Genomic DNA, 26,393 nt, shown 5'->3' with positions numbered 1-26,393 from the left:
GATAGGTGGGAGAAGGTTTGAGCGGAGGGAAGAGATGATAGGATGGAAGAGGAGAGAGAAGCGGGGGAGAGAGCGAAGGTTGGGACGGCGCGATACCATCCGAGTAGGGGCAGTGTGGGAGGAGTTGGATGAGAGCGAGAGGGAAAAGGATACAAGGCAGTGGTCGGAGACTTGGAGGGGAGTTGCAATGAGGTTAGTGGAAGAACAGCATCTAGTAAAGATGAGGTCGAGCGTATTGCCTGCCTTGTGAGTAGGGGGGAAGGTGAGAGGGTGAGGTCAAAAGAGGAGAGGAGTGGAAAGAAGGAGGCAGAGAGGAAAGAGTCAAAGGTAGACGTGGGGAGGTTAAAGTCGCCCAGAACTGTGAGAGGTGAGCCGTCCTCAGGAAAGGAGCTTATCAAGGCATCAAGCTCATTGATGAACTCTCCGAGGGAACCTGGAGGGCGATAAATGATAAGGATGTTAAGCTTGAAAGGGCTAGTAACTGTGACAGCATGGAATTCAAAGGAGGCGATAGACAGATGGGTAAGGAGAAAGAGAGAATGACCACTTGGGAGAGATGAGGATCCCGGTGCCACCACCCCGCTGACCAGACGCTCTCGGGGTGTGCGAGAACACGTGGGCGGACGAAGAGAGAGCAGTAGGAGTAGCAGTGTTGTCTGTGGTGATCCATGTTTCCGTCAGTGCCAAGAAGTCGAGGGACTCCTCTGGTGTCTACAGCAGTCTGTTAACATGTTAATCTCACTGAATCTCCTCTGGTGTCTACAGCAGTATGTCAACATGCTAATCTCACTGAATCTCCTCTGGTGTCTACAGCAGTCTGTTAACATGTTAATCTCACTGAATCTCCTCTGGTGTCTACAGCAGTATGTCAACATGCTAATCTCACTGAATCTCCTCTGGTGTCTACAGCAGTCTGTTAACATGCTAATCTCACTGAATCTCCTCTCCTCTGGTGTCTACAGCAGTCTGTTAACATGTTAATCTCACTGAATCTCCTCTGGTGTCTATGTTAACATAAATCTCACTGAATCTCCTCTGGTGTCTGTTAACATGCAATCTCACTGTATGTCAACATGCTAATCTCACTGAATCTCCTCTGGTGTCTACAGCAGTCTGTTAACATGCTAATCTCACTGAATCTCCTCTGGTGTCTACAGCAGTCTGTTAATGCTCTCACTGAATCTCCTCTGGTGTCTACAGCAGTCTGTTAACATGCTAATCTCACTGAATCTCCTCTGGTGTCTACAGCAGTCTGTTAACATGTCTCACTGAATCTCCTCTGGTGTCTAAGCAGTCTGTTAACATGTTAATCTCACTGAATCTCCTCTGGTGTCTACAGTCTGTTAACATGCAGTCTGTTAACATGCTAATCTCACTGAATCTCCTCTGGTGTCTACAGCAGTCTGTTAACATGCTAATCTCACTGAATCTCCTCTGGTGTCTACAGCAGTCTGTTAACATGCTAATCTCACTGAATCTCCTCTGGTGTCTACAGCAGTCTGTTAACATGCTAATCTCACTGAATCTCCTCTGGTGTCTACAGCAGTCTGTTAACATGTTAATCTCACTGAATCTCCTCTGGTGTCTACAGCAGTCTGTTAACATGTTATTGAACTGTGGTTAATCTGGCCAGCGCAAAATGGGTGTGTTTATCTGGATGTTGTCATTTGTTATACTACAGCTGATGGAGACTACAGTGTCAACTATTGAGTCGGTTCATGTTTTCTGCCCAGAACGGGTTTGTTCATTTGGGCAGGCAACAGAGAAAAGTTGTAAAATGTTTTTCAGCGGAAAACGAAAGAACGCAGTCCAGGTGGTCCCTCCAGGTTTCAGTCCGTTTTCTTCCATCTAGTGCCACCCAAGTTCAGAGCCATTAGGCCAAGATTGTGTTAGTTCATCAGTCAGGGAGGCAGACTGGAGCCTCAGTCATAGACTGGCCTGTAGATAGACCTCAGTGCAGTGTGGTCTCCCTTTTAGAAATCCTATTTCTGGGCCCAGTCCACCTCAGCAAGCTGCAGGTAGGTAATCAGTGCCTCTTTCCTCCCCCTAGTCAAGGGCCCGTGTGTGTGTGTGTACCACTCACCCCCGTATCTTGTTTCCTCTGGTCAGGCCCAGCTGCGAGCGTTCATCCCAGAGATGTTGAAGTATTCGACGGGCAGGGGCAAGCCTGGCTGGGGCAAGGAGAGCTGCAAGCCCATCTGGTGGCCAGAGGACATCCCCTGGGCCAACGTGCGCAGTGACGTGCGCACTGAGGAACAGAAACAGAGGGTGAGGTTGAAAACACACTTTCCCTGTGAATTGACTCCCTGGTATCATTACAATGTTCAATATGGTAGAGAGGTAGGAGGATTGACTCCCTGGTATCATTACAATGTTGAATGCGGTAGAGAGGTAGGAGGATTGACTCTCTGGTATCATTACAATGTTCAATATGGTAGAGAGGTAGGATGATTGACTTCCTGGTATCATTACAATGTTCAATATGGTAGAGAGGTAGGAGGATTGACTCCCTGGTATCATTACAATGTTCAATATGGTAGAGAGGTAGGAGGATTGACTCCCTGGTATCATTACAATGTTCAATATGGTAGAGAGTTAGGACGTTGTGGAGGTTAAAGGGTGGAGACTGTTAGAGAATAATAACTTGGTGGGACAGAGTTCTACCGGGGACAATCCAGCTATAATAACTTGGTGGGACAGAGTTCTACCGGGGACAATCCAGCTATAATAACTTGGTGGGACAGAGTTCTACCGGGGACAATCCAGCTATAATAACTTGGTGGGACAGAGTTCTACCGGGGACAATCCAGCTATAAGTTATGTGGAAATGACTTCTTTACTGTTTAAAATATGTTTAGTTATGAACCATAGGTATCAATGAATACAAATGTACATTTTGTTTTGTGACTTACTTTTTTACATAAAAGACAAAAATATACAAAAGAGTATACCATCAGAATATCATTGCAAGGAAATTACTTAAGTATTGCAACTAAAGCCCAGACTGAATTCAGCTCCGTTTCACTCCACTATATCAATTAGTAAAGTTAAACGTATTGTAATTCTGTCTGGTTTGTGTTTCCTGTACTCTTGAAACCCAATCTACCAGTCCCCTTGTATAACATCTCCTTTTGTTGTGGCGCCCCTTGCTAGGTGTCGTGGACGCAGGCGCTGCGGACCATCGTGAAGAACTGCTACAAGCAGCATGGACGCGAGGACCTGCTGTACGCCTTTGAGGACCAGGTGCCACAGCACACTGCCATGACGACAGCCACCCACAGCATCACCCACCTGGTGCCCTCACAGACCGTGGTGCAGACCATCAGCAATCCCGACGGCACCGTCTCCCTCATACAGGTCAGGTTCCCCATAGGTACAGATCTAGGATCTACCTTAACCAATATTTGGTCAAGCTCCGGGGTAAAGTTTCCCCTAGGAACAGATCTAAGATCAGCTTATTTTTTAGTGGGGAAATGCTAAACTGACCCAAGATCAGCGTCTAGGGGCAACTTAACCCTACTCCAAGTCAAGATTAGGGTCCCAACATTCCGGGAACGTTCTCAAAGTTCCCAGGTTTTTCAGAAATCCCGATTGGAGGATTCCCTGACTCAGAAGGGAATAAGCTGGGAGGGACTTACCAACCTGGGAGTCCTCCTACTGGGATTTTGGAAAGACCTGGGAACTTTGGGTGTGTTTCTGGAATTTTGCAACTCTACTAAGGATCCAAATGGCGCAGTCCTCCCCCTCTCTAAGCGGCCACAGGCCTCCCTCTAGGCGGGCCGGCGGGGCCTCCCCCTCTCTGGGCGGGCCGGCGGGGCCTCCCCCTCTCTAGGCGGTGATTAAAAGATGCCCTGGATGATGATTTGGAGGGATATAATCCATGGGAAGGATTTGGCTGTTTTCTACTCAAGCCAGGCTGCCCATTGTAATCTCCCTTTCCCCACTCCTTTCTCTCTTTCCCTCGCTCTCGCTCTCTTTCCCTCTCTCTCGCTCTCTTTCCCTCTCTCTCGCTCTCTTTCCCTCTCTCTCGCTCTCTTTCCCTCTCTCTCGCTCTCTTTCCCTCTCTCTCGCTCTCTTTCCCTCTCTCTCGCTCTCTTTCCCTCTCTCTCGCTCTCTTTCCCTCTCTCTCGCTCTCTTTCCCTCTCTCTCGCTCTCTTTCCCTCTCTCTCGCTCTCTTTCCCTCGCTCTCGCTCTCTTTCCCTCGCTCTCGCTCTCTTTCCCTCGCTCTCGCTCTCTTTCCCTCGCTCTCGCTCTCTTTCCCTCGCTCTCGCTCTCTTTCCCTCGCTCTCGCTCTCTTTCCCTCGCTCTCGCTCTCTTTCCCTCGCTCTCGCTCTCTTTCCCTCGCTCTCGCTCTCTTTCCCTCGCTCTCGCTCTCTTTCCCTCCCTCTCTTTCCCTCCATCTCTTTCCCTCCATCTCTTTCCCTCCATCTCTTTCCCTCCATCTCTTTCCCACTCTCTGCCCCTCTCTTTCCCACTCTCTGCCCCTCTCTTTCCCACTCTCTGCCCCTCTCTTTCCCACTCTCTGCCCCTCTCTTTCCCACTCTCTGCCCCTCTCTCTCCCACTCTGCCCCTCTCTTTCCCACTCTCTGCCCCTCTCTTTCCCACTCTCTGCCCCTCTCTCTCCCACTCTCTGCCCCTCTCTCTCCCACTCTGCCCCTCTCTCTCCCACTCTGCCCCTCTCTCTCCCACTCTCTGCCCCTCTCTCTCCCACTCTCTGCCCCTCTCTCTCCCACTCTGCCCCTCTCTATCCCTCTCTGCCCCTCTCTATCCCTCTCTGCCCCTCTCTATCCCTCTCTGCCCCTCTCTTTCCCTCTCTGCCCCTCTCTATCCCTCTCTGCCCCTCTCTTTCCCACTCTGCCCCTCTCTTTCCCTCTCTGCCCCTCAGGTGGGCACAGGACAGACGGTGGCTACTCTGGCCGACGCCTCGGAGCTGCCAGGCACAGTGACCGTGGCCCAGGTCAACTACACTGTGAACGACGGAGAGGTACACACACCACACACCTCATCAGTCTCTCAGAACACAAACACACACACTTACAAATACACACACCTGATTCTCCTATCTGATGACTGTATGCGGTTGTAATGGCAGTCCCTCCTGTGTGTGAGGTGTGTTACTACTATTCTGTGAGGAGTGTTAGATGTTACTGTCTCCAGAGTAGTGAACATGGTGTGTAGCTGAAAGGTTTCTCTAACTGGCTCCATTACACACTTTTAGGCAATATGCCCCTTTACACCTTATCACTTTTAGAATAAATAAATAAATACTAAACGATTTTGATGGCGTTTAAAGCCTGAAGGTCGTTTTTCTGCAGTGTGCGGACAGCATTTCTCTTTTTGAGATGCTAATGTTAACCATCTCCTGATTCCTAATGGGCAATTATCATTCCTCACCTCTCCTCGGCAATAGTTGATGTGTGGTGAGCTTTCTGGCGCAAAGGGGCAGTCCAGACCACACCCAGGTGGGTTCTACACATTGGTCATGGATGAGGTGATTTCCCCCTTACTATTTAAAGCGCTGACAGGGATTTTTCTGCCATTGAAATCCTTGGGCGGGCCGCCTAAACGTTTTATCGGGTCACCTATGTCCATACAGTGAGAGAGAAAAACGTTTTTATTTTTTATAGATTTTCGGGATGGAAAAACACTTTTCAGTGTAAACTTAAGTGACAGATATAACGGATGTAGGAAAGACAATATATATATATATATATTAGAATATGATCTTTGAGAACTAACAATCAAAGTAAAAACAATCAATTTAGCCATATTGATTTTGTTATTATGTTTGAGCAAAATAACACGGCATTAACCATGGCAGAACTGCAGGAAATGTGCTTTAAAACTGCAATATCTTCTCTCAGCTCCATGGAGAAATATGAAGAACTACAGAAAATTAACATTTAAAACCCCCCGAAAAATGATCTCCGCTCCATGGAGAAATGTGAGCACTGCAGGAAATTAACTTTTAAAACCTCCTGAAAATGATCTCAGCTCCATGGAGAAATGTGTAGAACTGCGAGAAATTGGCTTAAAATGCAAATAATACTGTACACATCAAGATGAGGGCCTTTTAAATTCAGCTGTGCCTACGGGCTGACTGCGCCCGTTGCCACGCCCACCACCTAAGCCCTTTTTTGATCCAGAAAAAACCCTGCGCTAATGTAAAAAGCGCCATAGAAATCAGTCTTGTTTTTGTTATGTTAAGTGTTGTACAACATGCAACACTGTGGTATACCTTACACTCTGGGATCCTGCGATACTGCTAGCCATAGATGTGCACGCATTAATAAATAATCCTATTGGTTTATTGTCTTATTTCATTTTCAAGACATGGTCAATACAAGGCTTTGGTTTTAAACACAATTTTATAATACTCCACTTTTATGCGTTCTGGCCTCCCGAGTGCGCAGTGGTTTAAAACACTGCATTGCAGTGCTAGAGGCGTCCCTACAGACCCGGGTTCGAACCCGGGCTGTGTCGCAGCCGGCCGCGGCCAGGAGACCCATGAGGCGGCACACAATTGGCCCAGCGTTGTCCGGGTTGAGGGAGGGTTTGGACGGCCGGGATGTCCTTGTCCCATAGCGCACTAGCGACTCCTTGTGGCAGGCCGGGGGCGTGCATGCTGACTTCAGTCGCCAACTGTACGGCGTTTCCTCAGACACACTGGGTCTGGCTGTCTTCAGGGTTAAGCGAGCAGTGTGTCAAGTAGCAGAGCGGCTTGGCGGGGTTGTGTTTCGGAGGACGCATGGCTCTCGACCTTCGCCTCTCCAGGGTCCATAGAGGAGTTGCAGCGATGGGACAAGATTAACTACCAATTGGATATCATGAAATTGGGGAGGAAAAAAAGCTTTTAATCATTTTAATCAACAAAAGAAAAAGCTTTTAATCATTTTAATCAACAAAAGAAAAAGCTTTTATGCGTTGTCTGAATATGTTGGCCAACAAAACATTTTTATTGTAATTTGCATGATCTGGTATTTGTAGGATTGCCATATCACTATGCCTTCCTTCATCTCTTGCTGAGGAACATGTCATGTTTACTGTTCTGTAACCCTGAAATGCAACTTCATACTCTGTTTCAATATCATTGCTGAATAGCCAGTTCTCTTTACTCTTCACCAGAACATGTCGGTGTGTCGCACGTTACCGATGGAGGTGTCGCCACAGTTTATTGTAAGCGGCAGATCTACTTCACATTTTATGTTCATTGACTACGACAAATGTTTGTCGAAGGTTCATACTCGTTTTTGTTTGTCGTAGTGTAGAAACACCCTAACTCTGCCTCTCTCTGTCACTTCCCCCCTCTCTTACTCTCTGTCACTTCCCCCCTCTCTTACTCTCTGTCACTTCCCCCCTCTCTTACTCTGTCACTTCCCCCCTCTCTTACTCTCTGTCACTTCCCCCTCTCTTACTCTCTGTCACTTCCCCCTCTCTTACTCTCTGTCACTTCCCCCTCTCTTACTCTCTGTCACTTCCCCCCTCTCTTACTCTCTGTCACTTGCTCTCTCCACCTCTTACCATCTTTTTTCCCTCCCTCCCTCTCTCTTACCCTCTTCCTTCTATCGTATTTCCCTCCCTCTCTCTCTTTCTTCCTCCTTCCCCCTCCATCCCTCCTTACTGGCCAGGTTGAGCAGAACTGGGCGACTCTGCAGGGTGGGGAGATGACCATACAGACCACACAGGCGTCCGAGGCCAATCAGGCGGTCGCGTCCCTCGCTGAGGCAGCTGTCGCCGCCTCCCAGGAGATGCAGCAGGGAGCCACCGTCACCATGGCACTTAACGGGTAGGGCGTGTTCATTAGGGCACACTGTCACCATGGTACTTAACGGGTAGGGCTTGTTCATTAGGGCACACTGTCACCATGGCACTTAACGGGTAGGGCTTGTTCATTAGGGCACACTGTCACCATGGCACTTAACGGGTAGGGCTTGTTCATTAGGGCACACTGTCACCATGGCACTTAACGGGTAGGGCGTGTTCATTAGGGCACACTGTCACCATGGTACTTAACGGGTAGCGCGTGTTCATTAGGGCACACTGTCACCATGGCACTTAATGGGTAGGGTGTGTTCATTAGGGCACACTGTCACCATGGCACTTAACGGGTAGGGCGTGTTCATTAGGGCACACTGTCACCATGGCACTTAACGGGTAGGGCGTGTTCATTAGGGCACACTGTCACCATGGCACTTAACGGGTAGGTCGTGTTCATTAGGGCACACTGTCACCATGGCACTTAACGGGTAGGGCGTGTTCATTAGGGCACACTGTCACCATGGCACTTAACGGGTAGGGCGTGTTCATTAAGGCACACTGTCACCATGGCACTTAACGGGTAGGGCGTGTTCATTAGGGCACACTGTCACCATGGCACTTAACGGGTAGGGCGTGTTCATTAGGGCACACTGTCACCATGGCACTTAACGGGTAGGGCGTGTTCATTAGGGCACACTGTCACCATGGCACTTAACGGGTAGGGCGTGTTCATTAGGGCACACTGTCACCATGGCACTTAACGGGTAGGGCGTGTTCATTAGGGCACACTGTCACCATGGCACTTAACGGGTAGGGCGTGTTCATTAGGGCACACTGTCACCATGGCACTTAACGGGTAAGGAGTGTTCATTAGGGCACACTGTCACCATGGCACTTAACGGGTAAGGAGTGTTCATTAGGGCACACTGTCACCATGGCACTTAACGGGTAAGGAGTGTTCATTAGGGCACACTGTCACCATGGCACTTAACGGGTAAGGAGTGTTCATTAGGGCACACTGTCACCATGGCACTTAACGGGTAAGGAGTGTTCATTAGGGCACACTGTCACCATGGCACTTAACGGGTAAGGAGTGTTCATTAGGGCACACTGTCACCATGGCACTTAACGGGTAAGGAGTGTTCATTAGGGCACACTGTCACCTTCATAATGACATGTTGAGAGTACTTAGTCTGGGGGACCAGCCTTCATAATGACATGTTGAGAGTACTTAGTCTGGGGGACCAGCCTTCATAATGACATGTTGAGAGTACTTAGTCTGGGGGACCAGCCTTCATAATGACATGTTGAGAGTAGTTAGTCTGGGGGACCAGCCTTCATAATTCCAATTTGTAAGTCGCTCTGGATAAGAGCGTCTGCTAAATGACTTAAATGTAAATGTAAAATAATGACAACACACAGATACCACAGCCATTGGATGACCCATCCATGTTTACTTAAAGGCCTCGTGCAGTCACAAATGTGACCAACTGGGCCTGGCTTCATGACGTAATGCACAACTTCATACGGACCTTCTGATAGGACGAGGCAGAGCCCTGTTGGTCAGGTGACCCGTGGGCTGTGCCTCTGCCGCTTTTATAAACCATCTCAATTCCCCCAGGCTCCACAGTGGTCTGCTATTGGTTTGACTGCTGTAGGCTAGTTGATGAATGATGACCTGTGGACCCATTAGCTGAATACTGAGAGTAAAGATACTCACTGGCAAGGACTGCAGGACAGCGGCCTTCCTTTGTCAATATATGTGTTTTACCCAAGAGCTACTGACAGTCCTCAGTGTGTATGTTTTGACCTACAGTCATCAGCGTGTATCTTTTGAGTTACTGACAGTTATCAGTGTGTATCATTTTAGCTACTGACAGTTATCAGTGTGTATCATTTTAGCTACTGACAGTTATCAGTGTGTATCATTTTAGCTACTGACAGTTATCAGTGTGTATCATTTTAGCTACTGACAGTTATCAGTGTATCATTTTAGCTACTGACAGTTATCAGTGTGTATCATTTTAGCTACTGACAGTTATCAGTGTGTATCTTTTGACCTACACAGTTATCAGTGTGTATCTTTTGACCTACACAGTTATCAGTGTGTATCTTTTGACCTACACAGTTATCAGTGTGTATCATTTTAGCTACTGACAGTTATCAGTGTGTATCATTTTAGCTACTGACAGTTATCAGTGTGTATCATTTTAGCTACTGACAGTTATCAGTGTGTATCATTTTAGCTACTGACAGTCCTCAGTGACTGCTGCCATCTCTAACAGGTTTCTCTTGTGAAATAGATTTGATGTCAGTGAGACTAAACTGTATATTTAAATGTTAAATCAAATATAAACTCTGTAACCATGGTATAATGTTGTTACAGAATGTCATTACGTAACACAATGTGTCAATCTAAAAACATCCAAACTGAATGAAACCTGCAGAAACATTTTGAGATTGGGAGAAATGTAATTCTGTAAACAACGTGCACAATGCACACATCTCCTGCTGCACTGCTTGGGGGAGGGGCTCTCTGTGAGCTTAATGCGGGATGCTGGTACAAGGGTGTGGAGTCAGAATCCTGCTGTCCCAGAATGCCGCAGTGGGATTGAGGTATGGTCACCGCCCAGATGCTCTCTCCTCTCTGTTTATAACGGAGTAGGATGGAGTTGCCCGTAGACGCTGATTTTGGGTCAGTTTAGCATGTCCCCCAATGATGGTTACGGGTGATTTCCTGTGTTTTATGTATTTAAACTGAGGTTGGAATAATACTGTGAGATTGTATAAATGATGATAATGCCATTTTAGTGTTTGAGCTGTTTTGAAAACACCGCCTGAAATTTCACCATGTGGTAAATTCGACCAATAAGAAAGAGTTCCAAACATCTGCCAATAACAGCTGGATTAACATTTTCCCCTCCCCACTCAGGCCACTCTGACAGTCCTAGCAAAGTTCTTGCTTGAGAAATTGCCCTTTATTAAGAAGCTATTTTAGTTTAAACCGTTTTAATTGAAAACAATCATGTAAGGTATTTATTTGCTACCCAGAAATTATTTGATATTGATATAAAAACAGCTGCATTGGACCTTTAAAGGACAGTGCTTACATTAGCAATGAGGCATCGTACAGCGTGAATAAAGTGCATCTAGGTGTATTCATATCAGCAAGTGCTGACACAAGGCCCTGGGGTCTGGGCCGTAACAAGGGAGGGCAGGCAACTAGGCTGAAGAGTGTTATTCCCATAGTCTCTAATTGCATAGGTTGTTCTATAACACCTGTGATGTCAGAAAGAGGGGACAGTTGGAGCAGGAAACTAAGGGTCCCATAGGGACATGGGGTCAGCTGCTTTTTCCTCCCATTTCAGTGTTTAATTTTAGTTAATTAATTAGCCGTTACCTTTGTACTCAACTGCCTCACCTGGTTTCCGGGGGTGTTAAGTGGTTGTTAACCAACCTAATCAGCCACTACATTTATTACTCAGGAAACCACTATTGAATGAGATTGCGCTTTTCACAAAAGTGTGGTAACGGGTGTTTGTGAGCTAAACAGTAAAACTGCTAAAAACTGGTTTAAAGTAATTTGCTTTTTTGTAACCTATTGTGTGTACTAAGTGTGAAGATGCTGACGGTGCACTCGTCGACACTACGGCAGATGCTGGCGGTGCACTCGTCGACACTACGGCAGATGCTGACGGTGCACTCGTCGACACCACGGTAGATGCTGACGGTGCACTCGTCGACACTACGGTAGATGCTGGCGGTGCACTCGTCGACACTACGGCAGATGCTGGCGGTGCACTCGTCGACACTACGGCAGATGCTGACGGTGCACTCGTTAACACCACGGTAGATGCTGACGGTGCACTAGTCGACACTACGGCAGATGCTGGCGGTGCACTCGTCGACACTACGGCAGATGCTGGCGGTGCACTCGTCGACACTACGGTAGATGCTGGCGGTGCACTCGTCGACACTACGGTAGATGCTGGCGGTGCACTCGTCGACACTACGGTAGATGCTGGCGGTGCACTCGTCGACACTACGGCAGATGCTGGCGGTGCACTCGTCGACACTACGGCAGATGCTGACGGTGCACTCGTTAACACCACGGTAGATGCTGACGGTGCACTAGTCGACACTACGGTAGATGCTGGCGGTGCACTCGTCGACACTACGGCAGATGCTGGCGGTGCACTCGTCGACACTACGGTAGATGCTGGCGGTGCACTCGTCGACACTACGGTAGATGCTGGCGGTGCACTCGTCGACACTACGGTAGATGCTGGCGGTGCACTCGTCGACACTACGGCAGATGCTGGCGGTGCACTCGTCGACACTACGGCAGATGCTGGCGGTGCACTCGTCGACACCACGGTAGATGCTGGCGGTGCACCTGTCGACACTACGGTAGATGCTGGCGGTGCACCTGTCGACACTACGGCAGATGCTGGCGGTGCACTCGTCGACACTACGGTAGATGCTGGCGGTGCACTCGTCGACACTACGGTAGATGCTGGCGGTGCACTCGTCGACACTACGGCAGATGCTGGCGGTGCACTCGTCGACACTACGGCAGATGCTGGCGGTGCACTCGTTAACACCACGGTAGATGCTGGCGGTGCACCTGTCGACACCACGGTAGATGCTGGCTGTGCACCTGTCGACACTACGGTAGATGCTGGCTGTGCACCTGTCGACACCACGGTAGATGCTGGCGGTGCACCTGTCGACACCACGGTAGATGCTGGCGGTGCACCTGTCGACACCATGGTAGATGCTGGCGGTGCACCTGTCGACACCACGGTAGATGCTGGCGGTGCACCTGTCGACACCACGGTAGATGCTGGCGGTGCACCTGTCGACACCACGGTAGATGCTGGCGGTGCACCTGTCGACACCACGGTAGATGCTGGCGGTGCACCTGTCGACACCACGGTAGATGCTGGCGGTGCACCTGTCGACACCACGGTAGATGCTGGCGGTGCACCTGTCGACACCACGGTAGATGCTGGCGGTGCACCTGTCGACACCACGGTAGATGCTGGCGGTGCACCTGTCGACACCACGGTAGATGCTGGCGGTGCACCTGTCGACACCACGGTAGATGCTGGCGGTGCACCTGTCGACACCACGGTAGATGCTGGCGGTGCACCTGTCGACACCACGGTAGATGCTGGCGGTGCACCTGTCGACACCACGGTAGATGCTGGCGGTGCACCTGTCGACACCACGGTAGATGCTGGCGGTGCACCTGTCGACACCACGGTAGATGCTGGCGGTGCACCTGTCGACACCACGGTAGATGCTGGCGGTGCACCTGTCGACACCACGGTAGATGCTGGCGGTGCACTCGTTGACACCACGGTAGATGCTGGCGGTGCACTCGTTAACACTACGGTAGATGCTGACGGTGCACTCGTTAACACTACGGTAGATGCTGACGGTGCACTCGTTAACACTACGGTAGATGCTGACGGTGCACTCGGTAACACTACGGTAGATGCTGACGGTGCACTCGGTAACACTACGGTAGATGCTGACGGTGCACTCGTTAACACCACGGTAGATGCTGACGGTGCACTCGTTAACACTACGGTAGATGATGGCGGTGCACTTGTCGACACCACAGATGCTGACGGTGCACCTGTCGACACTACGGTAGATGCTGCCGATGCACTCGTCAACACTACGGTAGATGCTGCCGATGCACTCGTCGACACTACGGTAGATCCTGGTGGTGCACTCGTCGACACTACGGTAGATCCTGGTGGTGCACTCGTCGACACTACGGTAGATCCTGGTGGTGCACTCGTCGACACTACAGTAGTTTGGAGTCATTTCCTCCAGTGTCTAGGAGTTCCCATTGGGGCTTGTTACAGGAGTCCCCTTCCCTCCCTTATTCCCTCCTGGTTACCTCGTGAGCAGTGCGGCACTTTGCCAGAACCTTCCGTCCCTGTTTCCCGACCCCCAGTGCCCACTGAGGAGGGAAAATGTTTTTTTCTCTCTCAAAAAGAGCGCTTACTTTTATCTTAGTGGATGTTCTCATTATGATAGAATAGTAATAATAATAATAATATATGCCATTTAGCAGACGCTTTTATCCAAAGCGACTTACAGTCATGTGTGCATACATTCTATGTATGGGTGGTCCCGGGGATCGAACCCACTACCCTGGCGTTACAAGCGCCATGCTCTACCAACTGAGCTACAGAAGGACCAGAAAATGGGATGTCAATTCTTTTCAGTGTGATCTTTAGTTTGTTCTATAAATGTGAGCTGTAAACAGTCATTCTATGAATCGTTGTGGATGAAACTCTTGTGTGTTGATTATATTTCCTGTGTCGTTTTGCTGGAAGAGGAGAACTAGAAGTTAGTATCCCTGTTGAGGAATATGTGACAGATTCCCAAAGTAAGGTGATGTATCCAATAAATTACTGGGAGTTTATATATAGAGTGTTTGACTATCTTTATTTTTGTTTATTCGCTGTTAGTAAGCACCTCCGCACAATCTTTTTTTCTGAGTGTGTGCCAGCTCATGTCTCTTAGATTCCCGAAGTTGACCATGGCTGAAAAGATGCTTTATAATGTCCCCCCATGTTCTAATGACCTTATTCCTTGTCAGCAGTCCCTGGGGCACTGGGTCGGTTTGGGTGTATTGTTTTAAAGAGTGTCCCAATGCAGAGCCAAATATGTGCAATGGTGCGCTGCCTACTCCCCTTCAGATGTTGGGAGTTGGAGTGGGTGTTTGGGTGAGAGTGTTGGGTCTCTGGCACCACCATACAGTCAACTGTAGGCTAATGTTGGGCCTCTGGCACCACCATACAGTCAACTGTAGGCTAATGTTGGGCCTCTGGCACCACCATACAGTCAACTGTAGGCTAATGTTGGGCCTCTGGCACCACCATACAGTCAACTGTAGGCTAATGTTGGGCGTCTGGCACCACCATACAGTCAACTGTAGGCTAATGTTGGGCCTCTGGCACCACCATACAGTCAACTGTAGGCTAATGTTGGGCCTCTGGCACCACCATACAGTCAACTGTAGGCTAATGTTGGGCCTCTGGCACCACCATACAGTCAACTGTAGGCTAATGTTGGGCCTCTGGCACCACCATACAGTCAACTGTAGGCTAATGTTGGGCCTCTGGCACCACCATATAGTCAACTGTAGGCTAATGTTGGGCCTCTGGCACCACCATATAGTCAACTGTAGGCTAATGTTGGGCCTCTGGCACCACCATATAGTCAACTGTAGGCTAATGTTGGGCCTCTGGCACCACCATATAGTCAACTGTAGGCTAATGTTGGGCCTCTGGCACCACCATACAGTCAACTGTAGACTAATGTTGGGCCTCTGGCACCACCATATAGTCAACTGTAGGCTAATGTTGGGCCTCTGGCACCACCATACAGTCAACTGTAGACTAATGTTGGGCCTCTGGCACCACCATACAGTCAACTGTAGGCTAATGTTGGGCCTCTGGCACCACCATACAGTCAACTGTAGGCTAATGTTGGGCCTCTGGCACCACCATACTCTCAGGGTTGGGGCTTGGGTTGTTGTCCCCTCTCCCTATAATTGTCATTGTCCACCAGTCTGTCAACGTTGTTTGGATGCGTGGGGGGGGGGGACATAGCCACGCCTCACCTCCTTGCGATCTCTTAAGGTGTGTGTGATTCTGTTGCAGTGAGGCTGCGGCCCATGCAGTGGCGACGCTGGCTGAGGCCACCCTACAGGGAGGAGGTCAAATCGTTCTGGCCGGGGAAACGGCGGCTGCTGTAGGAGCACTGACTGGAGTGCAAGATGGCAGCGGTACGTACCACACAACCTCTCAACAACTATTGTCAGGTAATTGACTCACCTGTATAAATCAATGTGAAATACTCTAATGACACTCCTCATACCATTCAGACAACGCACCCCTAACATGACCAACGCACCCCTAACATGACCAACGCACCCCTAACATGACCAACGCACCCCTAACATGACAACGCACCCCTAACATGACAACGCACCCCTAACATGACAACGCACCCCTAACATGACAACGCACCCCTAACATGACAACGCACCCCTAACATGACAACGCACCCCTAACATGACAACGCACCCCTAACATGACAACGCACCCCTAACATGACAACGCACCCCTAACATGACAACGCACCCCTAACATGACAACGCACCCCTAACATGACAACGCACCCCTAACATGACAACGCACCCCTAACATGACAACGCACCCCTAACATGACAACGCACCCCTAACATGACAACGCACCCCTAACTTGACAACGCACCCCTGACTTGACAACGCACCCCTGACTTGACAACGCACCCCTGACTTGACAACGCACCCCTGACTTGACAACGCACCCCTGACTTGACAACGCACCCCTGACTTGACAACGCACCCCTGACTTGACAACGCACCCTGACTTGACAACGCACCCCTGACTTGACAACGCACCCCTGACTTGACAACGCACCCTGACTTGACAACGCACCCCTGACTTGACAACGCACCCCTGACTTGACAACGCACCCCTGACTTGACAACGCACCCCTGACTTGACAACGCACCCCTGACTTGACAACGCACCCCTGACTTGACAACGCACCCCTGACTTGACAACGCACCCCTGACTTGACAACGCACCCCTGACTTGACAACGCACCCCTGACTTGACAACGCACCCCTGACTTGACAACGCACCCCTGACTTGACAACGCACCCTGACTTGACAACGCACCCTGACTTGACAACGCACCCTGACTTGACAACGCACCCCTGACTTGACAACGCACCCCTGACTTGACAACGCACCCCTGACTTGACAACGCACCCCTGACATGACAACGCACCCCTGACTTGACAACGCACCCCTGACATGGACAACGCACCCCTGACATGGACAACGCACCCCTGACATGGACAACGCACCCCTGACATGGACAACGCACCCCTGACATGACCAACGCACCCCTGACATGACCAACGCACCCCTGACATGACCAACGCACCCCTGACATGACCAACGCACCCCTGACATGACCAACGCACCCCTGACATGACCAACGCACCCCTGACATGACCAACGCACCCCTGACATGACCAACGCACCCCTGACATGACCAACGCACCCCTGACATGACCAACGCACCCCTGACATGACCAACGCACCCCTGACATGACCAACGCACCCCTGACATGACCAACGCACCCCTGACATGACCAACGCACCCCTGACATGACCAACGCACCCCTGACATGACCAACGCACCCCTGACATGACCAACGCACCCCTGACATGACCAACGCACCCCTGACATGACCAACGCACCCCTGACATGACCAACGCACCCCTGACATGACCAACGCACCCCTGACATGACCAACGCACCCCTGACATGACCAACGCACCCCTGACATGACCAACGCACCCCTGACATGACCAACGCACCCCTGACATGACCAACGCACCCCTGACATGACCAACGCACCCCTGACATGACCAACGCACCCCTGACATGACCAACGCACCCCTGACATGACCAACGCACCCCTGACATGAAATAATAATAATGCTTTTGGGAACTCACACTAGCACCCCCCCTTTCTAGCTCTGACTTTGCTGATAACTACTTCATTGATGGAAAATGTACTTACTGTGATATGTGGTTGTCTCACCTAGCTATCTGAAGATAAATGCAACAGTAAGTTGCACTGGATAAGTGTCTGCTAAATGACCAAAATGTCAATTCAAACAGCCCTAACGTTGAACCGACGCAGCCCTAACGTTGAACCGACGCAGCCCTAGCGCTTGAACCCGACGCAGCCCTAGCGCTTGAACCCGACGCAGCCCTAGCGCTTGAACCCGACGCAGCCCTAGCGCTTGAACCCGACGCAGCCCTAGCGCTTGAACCCGACGCAGCCCTAGCGCTTGAACCCGACGCGGCCCTAGCGCTTGAACCCGACGCGGCCCTAGCGCTTGAACCCGACGCGTTGTTTCATATAGCTAGACACCATGCATACAAAACGACCAAGTCACTCAGTTGAACATAATCCTCCCATACCATGATGACCTGTCTGGGGTAACACTGCACAAACACACACACCTGTCCCCCTGCTCTCGCTAGGATAACCCAGGTTCCCCAGCTCAAATCAAATCAAATTGATTTGATTTATATAGCCCTTCGTACATCAGCTGATATCTCAAAGTGCTGTAGAGAAACCCAGCCTAAAACCCCAAACAGCAAACAATGCAGGTGTAGAAGCACGGAAAGCTAGGAAAAACTCCCTAGAAAGGCCGAAACCTAGAGAGGAACCAGGCTATGTGGGGTGGCCAGTCCTCTTCTGGCTATGCCGGGTGGAGATTATAACAGAACATGGCCAAGATGTTCAAATGTTCATAAAGGACCAGCATGGTCAAATAATAATAAGGCAGAACAGTTGAAACTGGAGCAGCAGCACGGCCAGGTGGACTGGGGACAGCAAGGAGTCATCATGTCAGGTAGTCCTGGGGCATGGTCCTAGGGCTCAGGTCCTCTGAGAGAGAGAAAGAAAGAGAGAATTAGAGAGGGCATATGTGGGGTGGAGATATAACAAACTGACCCTAGCCCCCCGACACATAAACTACTGCAGCATAAATACTGGAGGCTAAGACAGGAGGGGTCAGGAGACACTGTGGCCCCATCCGAGGACACCCCCGGACAGGGCCAAACAGGAAGGATTTAACCCCACCCACTTTGCCAAAGCACAGCCCCCACACCACTAGAGGGATATCTTCAACCACCAACTTACCATCCTGAGACAAGGCTGAGTATAGCCCACAAAGATCTCCGCCATGGCACAACCCAAGGGGGGGCGCCAACCCAGACAGGATGTCCACGGTGTGTGTGTGTGTGTGTGTGTGTGTGTGTGTGTGTGTGTGTGTGTGTGTGTGTGTGTGTGTGTGTGTGTGTGTGTGTGTGTGTGTGTGTGTGTGTGTGTGTGTGTGTGGCTCATACTAGATACTCTGTCCAGACCAACAAAAGGGCTTAACAAGAAACACTTCCAAAAGGACTAATTGGAGGGAGAATTGTTTCAGTTTAGCGCAGAGGCCTGCCTGAACCTTCCTCTGCCCATGTTTCATTAAGTAACCACGACTGGTCCAGTTCCCTTGTTTGAATGTTAACTGAATGCTAATGAAACTCTGTTTACACTAGATTTATATCATTCATTACAGTCCGAGCAAGTCAAGCTCCTTTCATATTCAACTCATTCAAATTGTCTGTAAGGGTGACAAATGAAAATCACTGAAAGGCTGTAGGTTTTTAACAAGGCTGTAGGTTTTTAACAAGGCTGTAGGTTTCTAACAAGGCTGTAGGTTTCTAACAAGGCTGTAGGTTTCCATGTGCATTTAACAAGGGAGTTGGTATGACTAGATATTTGGTCCTGTACTTTAGTTGTGGAGTTTCTTGTCTTCTGTTTTTACCCCAGAAGGGAAGGTCCACATAAAAGGACTGTTGATGAGTTTCATTCTTGCGTTGTGGCAACACCGGGACACATTAGTGAAGGTGTTCTTTTTACCAATAGCATTACCTCCATTGAGTCTAGTCTTCCCAGTTAAACAGTAGTGTCAGTATCACACCTGGGTCCCAGTACTATTTACTGTATTTTAATTACTTTCAAATACATTTCAAAACAAGAAAATAAGTATTTAAAATACTGAAATAGGCATGTTTTTAAACCCAGGTCTGGTCAGTATGTGAGGGAATAGGACAGGAGCTGCCAGTGAGCTTCTCTATTCTAGTCCACTCTGTGTTGATGCAACAGATAGTGGGCAGGAGAGACCCGTGTGAGTATGTCCACCATTCTATCAATCCCTACTGTGTCTCTACAACTCTGCTGCAGACCGTTCATACTGTAGATGCACATTTACAATACATTCTGATTAGTTATTTAAATGATTTCAGGTCGTATGATACCAGCTCTCATCAGCTGATGGTTACATCATGATCTCAGCAGCAGCTTTTATCCAAGTAACATTCCACCACCATCATTCCAGAAACTCCAATTCCTCAACCTAACTCTCATCCCTCAACCTAACTCCCATCCCTCAACCTAACTCCCATCCCTCAACCTAACTCCCATCCCTCAACCTAACTCCCATCCCTCAACCTAACTCCCATCCCTCAACCTAACTCCCATCCCTCAACCTAACTCCCATCCCTCAACCTAACTCCCATCCCTCAACCTAACTCCCATCCCTCAACCTAACTCCCATCCCTCAACCTAACTCCCATCCCTCAACCTAACTCCCATCCCTCAACCTAACTCCCATCCCTCAAGCCCTCCCTCTCTGCCTTCAGGGCTGGTTTCCTGTCTCTTCACATCAGTCCCCTGTCCTACAGTGGGCCATGCCCCTGCTGGTGACAACCCCCCCCGGCACGGGGGCGTTGTCATCTCCCTGAAGTGCTCTTGCTAAAGAGGCTTTGATCCACTCCATTATCAGTCTATAGTCTAATCACTGGGCCAGCTGTCAGCACCCTGGGACCGGACAGCAACCGGCCTCATGGTGACACACGCACTGTCCCCTCCTCTACCACTGCCCACAGGCTGCATTGGGAAGAAGGCCACTAGTAAAGGCGTGTCTTTAAACACCCAAAGCTGATTAGCAAGCATTACAACTACATTTAAAGAAATGGTCATCAGGAAGCCTTCTTCCCCCCACCCACAATGTGCCTGCCCATCATTTTACAGTCACTGCATTGCAGTGAGAATCTAATGCTTTTCTCCTAAGTGAAGTTAACGCTGTCCCTATTGGGTGTGGTATGTTTCACAGGAGTGACAGACCGATGAAAAACATGTTCTGATTTGGACATGCATCATACTGTCATTTGCAAAATGGCTACCCTTTTTAAGACGCCCATCTGTTGGGTTGTCACTAGTTAACACAGCCACAACGTCGTAATTATGGCAAAACCCCGCCCCTTTCTACAATTTATCCTCTTAAAATCTGATTTTAAACCTAACTTTAACCACACTGCTAACCCTAACTTTAAGACTAAAAAGCTCATTTCGACTTTGTGGCTGTGTTATCTAGTGGAAACCCAGCCACTCTGTTTCATGAATGGACAGGGAGGGAGGCAGCAGAACTGAGGAGCCTGAGTCTAGCAAAAAAAGGCATTGTGGGATAGCTGGAGCCCCTTCCATGCCCCATCATTCTACAAGTGGGTAATTTTAGCCAGTTGGTAGAAGCCACAGCGCTAAACTTCCCTCCCTTGTAGCTTCTGCTGTTAGGCTGCATCACAAATGGCACCCTATCCCCAATATAGTTCACTACTTTTGTCCAAAGCGGTCACAAGTAGTGTACTGTATAGGGAATAGAATGCCATTTGGAGCTCACCCTTTAGTCTGTTAGCTAGCAGCAGGCCCCACTCAGCTAACAACCAACCCCTTCACCTGTTGGCCCAGTGCTGCTCCTCTCCTGAGCCTGTTGACCTTTACCTAATCACCGTAATGGAGGAGTGGAGGGGCCACTGTTTGAAGTCCTGCCTGATTGGCTAGCTTTGTCCCTAGCACACATACACACTCGTCGACCATGGCCCTCAATGTCACAGTAAGTGAAGTGTGAGCGGCTTGGCCTGGTACTTGACTCAGTAAGCACCGGGCTCTCTCTCTCTCTCTCTCTCTCTCTCTCTCTCTCTCTCTCTCTGGGGGACCTGGGGCCTCATTTAGAGAAAGCATATACGAGCCGACCAAATGGATTTACTTGGCATTACATTTAGTGATTTTATAATTGAGACTTTATTAATGTGTCTGTAGACAGACACTGTTTAAATTGAGTTTCTCACGTTACATTTTAACACTAAAATGTGGCGTTTAAACTAATCACTTGTTATAAAGGAGGGGTCTGGATCCTTTACCTATTGGATAAGGTAAAGAGGTGTGGGTTATCATATTGCTGATCACATTTATGCATCATTTTCAAAATGCCAGCATTAGTTATCATTATGCTGGTGTATCACTGAAATGTGGAATGACCCCGAGCATCCGCCCGCCACCATACCCAGCTATGACCTCCTTCCCCTAGCCTGTGACAGCTTGTGGGGCTGGGCAGAGACCCATGTGACTGCAGTAGTAATCCCCAGGCATAGTCTCTCTCACACACACGCACTCACACACAGCTGGGCGGGGAGGAGAGGCAGGCAGGCTCAATTGGACCATTGTTCTGCAATGCAGCCTCTCTAAAATGGCTGCCTAAAGCGTTTTGACTCTAGCATGGCTCTCTCTCAGGCCCTAACCCCACCTTAAAGACCCTCATGGACCAAGGCACTTCACAGCAGAACTAAAATGGCCAATCGTCATTTGTCCATTTCATCAGCCCCTTTGTCAATACTGCATTGTATGTGTGGCCAAAATATAGAATAGCATAGAAAAATGGATTGTCCTCTCATTCTGGGAAATTAATATTTCACTTCACAATTACATGTATAACATCAGACAAGGAAATATGGAATATAAATGTTTATTAGGATGCCCATTAGTTGACACCATGATGTCAGCCAGTCTCCCTTGGGGTCTGACACACAACTAAAAATACATTTTCAAACAATTACAATTAATGACATTAAACATTGTAGTGGTCCTGGGCTGGCATGGTTACTACACGTGGTCTGCGGTTGTGAGGCTGGTTGAGCGTACTGCATTAAACAACCTCTTTCGTATCGTCTGAGATCCCTAAAGATTGAAAAGCTGCAGCAGCCATCCCCCTCTTCAAAGGGGGAAACACTCTAGACCCAAACTGCTACAGACCTATATATATCATACCCTGCCTTTCTAAGGTCTTCGAAAGCCAAGTTAACAAATAGATCACCGACCACTTCGAATCCCACTGTACCTTCTCCGCTATGCAATCTGGCTTCCGAGCTGGTCATGGGTGCACCTCAGCCACGCTCAAGGTCCTAAAAAATATCATAACCGCCATCGATAAAAGACAATACCTAGTAGCCGTCTTAATCGACCCGGCCAAGGCTTTCGAATCTGTCAGTCACCACATTCTTATCGGCAGAATTAACAGCCTTGGGTTCTCAAATGACTGCCTCGCCTGGTTCACCAACTACTTCTCTGATAGAGTTCAGTGTGTCAAATTGGAGGGCCTGTTGTCCAGACCTCTGTCAGTCTCTATGGGGGTGCCACAGGGTTCAGTTCTCGAGCAGACTCTTTTCTCTGGATACATCAATAATGTCGCTCTTGCTGCTGGTGATTCTCTGATCCACCTCAACGCAGACGACACCATTCTGTATACTTCTGGCCCTTCTTTGGACACTGTGTTAGCAAACGCCATACAACTCTTCTTCCATGGCCTCCAACTGTTCTTAAATACAAGTAAAACTAATTGCATGCTCTTCAACCGATCACTACCCGTCTGCCCATCCTAGCATCACTACTCTGGACTGTTATGACTTGGAATACATGGACAACTACAAGTACCTAGGTGTCTTGTTAGACTGTAAACTTTCCTTACAGACTCATATTAAGCATCTCCAATCTAGAATCGGCTTCCTATTTCGCAAAAAAGCCTCCTTCACTCATGCTGCCAAACATACCCTCGTAAAACTGACTATCTAACCGATCCTTGACTTCGGCGATGTCATTTACAAAATGGCCTCCAACACTCTACTTAGCAAACTGAATGCAGTCTATCACAGTTCCATCCGTTTTGTCACCAAAGCCCCATACACTACCCACCACTGTGACCTGTATGCTCTCGTTGGCTGGCCCGCGCTTCATATTCGTCACCAAACCCACTGGCTCCAGGTCATCTATAAGTTTTTGCTAGGTAAAGCCCCGCCTTATCTCAGCTCACTGGTCACCATAGCAGCACCCACCCACCCATAGCACGCGCACCAGCAGCTATATTTCACTGGTCAACTCCTACTTTGGCCGCGTTTCCTTCCAGTTCTCTGCTGATAATGACTGGAACGAATTACAAAAATTGCTAAAGCTGGAGTCTTCTATCTCCCTCACTAACTTTAAGCATCAGCTGTCAGAGCAGCTTCCCAATCACTGCACCTGTACATAGCCCATCTGTAAATAGCCCACCCAACTACCTCATTCCCATATTGTTATTTATTTATTGCTCCTTTGCACCCCAGTATCTCTACTTGCACATTCATCCTGTGCACATCTATCACTCCAGTGTTTAATTGCTCAATTGTAATTATTTCGCCAATATGGTCTATTTATTGCCTTACCTCCCTAATCTTACTACATTTGCACATACTGTATATAGACTTTTCTATAGTGTTATTGACTGTGTTTGTTAATCCCATGTGTAACTCTGTTTGTGTCGCACTGCTTTGCTATATTCTTGGCCAGGTGGCAGTTGCAAATGAGAACTTGTTCTCAACTGGCCTACCTGGTTAAATAAAGGTGAAATAAATAGAATAAAAAGACATTTAGGTTGATGGAGAACAGAAGAAAAGGCTACTTTATACTCTTTAAACGTGTCTAAGCCTGTATCCCCCCCGTCTCTCTCTCCAGGCCTGGTGCAGATCCCAGTCAGCATGTATCAGACGGTGGTTACCAGCCTAGCCCAGGGGAACCGGCCCGTACAAGTGGCCATGGCGCCTGTGGCCACACGCATTGACAACACGGTCACACTGGACGGCCAGGCGGTAGAGGTAGTGACTCTGGAGCAGTGACACTGAATCCTCCCTTGGCAGGTGTGTTCCACTGGAACAAAGTCCCAAAATGGCCGCCGCCGGGAGCTGAGGGATGGATAGTCCGTTTTCACCATAGAGATAGATAGAGGGCTCATCTTTGTATCTGTGCCATTATAGCATCTGACAGCATGGGCAGTGCCATTGAGGCCATCTCCATTTTTTAATTAGTCCGTTTTCCTCTTCACGATTGACTGATACCTCCTGATAACTCGGTTTGACATTACTCCGTCAGTGGAGGATCAGCCCATGAAGTTGGAAGCCCTAAATGGCACTGCCCATGCTAATACAGCCTTTTGGCCAGTAGAGGCCTCTATCATTCTCTATGGTTTCCACATGCTGTGCTCTGTACAATGTAAAAATATATATTTTTAATGTACATCTGCAGGGGAATATAAAGTTACGGATTTATCAATGCATTGTTTACTATGTGTGTGTGTGTATATAGTAGAAGATGTGTTTTTTTGTTTGAATGTCCTTTTTTAGCTTTGATGTTGAGCATTGTGTGACATGGGTTAGAGAGTATTTAGTATTTATTTCTGCACACCTTAACATTTACTTAAAGAATAACCAAAAAGCCAAGGGGGACACCACCAATTCACCTTTCATTCTGAACCTATATCACAGTCCCATTAATGACGTTTTGGTACTATGTCTATGTGAGTGTTATTCCATGTTTGTTATAGAATGCGGTTACCAAATCACAATCACTCTCTGCTCTGTTGTCATGGACTTCATATGCAATCAGGTTGTGCCGAAACCCAGGAACCTTTCCACTAATTCCACCCCCTACTATATTAGTCAATGTTCTTCTTGTACCCTGGATGTCTACGAAGCATCCCAATTATCAACTGTCCCCTGTAAGAACCTTCACTGCCTAGAATGATTCCAATGAAACATTACTTCTGAAATATGATACCTGTTGTTGTGTGGTTTATTGTACTGTAGTCCACTCCACACACACACTGGGATTTGTGAAGACTCAGGATTTATTAGTACGGTATTTTTTTGATGACCTGTCTAGGCAGCCATTTTGACTCCAGAGAATATCACAACTGGTGTCTCCAATGCAGGAGTAGCTGTCCCTTGAGTCTTTTTTTTATTTATTTTTTTTAACAAAAACGCTCCTTTTGATGTCAGTGGTAGGAACATATTCTAAATAATTTTATAAATTGAGGGGGGCCGTACTGTATACTACAGAGCATTCAATGACTTTTGTATTTGTACAGAATACGTGTGCATTTGTCTGGTCTGATATGATGGTGTGAATAAATTCAGCTCACTACAGAGAATCCTCTCCGTAGAATTAATGATTTAGGAAATATATTAGGTGACTGAATTCCACCAAGCATGCAGTCCATGTGATCGCCCAATAAAGTGACTACTGTTCACCGGTCACACTAGCCAGTGTCGTCATTGAACTCTGAAGGTGAAATACTTCCTTTTCCAAAACCCTACTATTGTTCTTCACATCATACACTATATTGGTCGTTGTTGGACTTGTTGGTCCATGCCCCTCTTCTTCTACATGGTTTATCCATGTAGTTACCCTGCCATGAGAACTCCATGACCTCTATACACTCCACTGTCATCCCCCTACCCGCCACACACACCCCGAGCCTGTCGTGACGGACGCTCAGGGTCCTGGTTACATCATAAGCTGTATAGCACTGTGCAGCCCTCCCCGTGGTTAAAGCCTGGGATTTGCTAGCTGGGTCCTTCTGTTGCGGAGTGGGAGAGAGAGAGAGACGTTGGTTCGGGCCCTAATCCGTCAGGCGTCAACGCACATCCCATTCTGCCTCCCAGATTACAGCAGAGGAAGCAGGTTACAACCTCATGGATGGAAAGATACACCATGTTCTGTTGTTTCCTGCTTTGCTCTCTTCTCTGTATTGAAGCGCTTGTTTAGGAGACATTT

General features: G+C 48.6%; 1 protein-coding gene across 5 annotated transcripts in view; it reads left to right on the top strand.

Annotated features, from left to right (window-relative positions):
- nrf1 (nuclear respiratory factor 1) overlaps window positions 1-25,871 on the top strand; it is a 47,483-nt gene extending 21,612 nt beyond the window's left edge. Inside the window, exons 6-13 of one of the 5 annotated variants that reach the window (XM_046296840.1) lie at window positions 2,110-2,268; window positions 3,154-3,357; window positions 4,886-4,984; window positions 5,411-5,491; window positions 7,126-7,176; window positions 7,638-7,786; window positions 15,450-15,610; window positions 24,297-25,871. In XM_046296840.1, coding sequence (XP_046152796.1) covers window positions 2,110-2,268; window positions 3,154-3,357; window positions 4,886-4,984; window positions 5,411-5,491; window positions 7,126-7,176; window positions 7,638-7,786; window positions 15,450-15,610; window positions 24,297-24,457 — 1,065 coding nt within the window. In that variant the 3' untranslated portion in view covers window positions 24,458-25,871. Of the gene's footprint in view, window positions 1-2,109; window positions 2,269-3,153; window positions 3,358-4,885; window positions 4,985-5,410; window positions 5,492-7,125; window positions 7,177-7,628; window positions 7,787-15,449; window positions 15,611-24,296 lie in introns of all 5 variants that reach the window. The other 4 variants (XM_046296841.1, XM_046296839.1, XM_046296843.1 and 1 more) reach the window with 4 other exon arrangements.
- Window positions 25,872-26,393: the final 522 nt, after the last annotated feature.

Source organism: Oncorhynchus gorbuscha, linkage group LG14 (assembly GCF_021184085.1).
Source record: "Oncorhynchus gorbuscha isolate QuinsamMale2020 ecotype Even-year linkage group LG14, OgorEven_v1.0, whole genome shotgun sequence".
In the NCBI taxonomy this organism is placed as follows: domain Eukaryota; kingdom Metazoa; phylum Chordata; class Actinopteri; order Salmoniformes; family Salmonidae; genus Oncorhynchus; species Oncorhynchus gorbuscha.
This window is presented reverse-complemented; position numbering and strand designations above follow the sequence as displayed.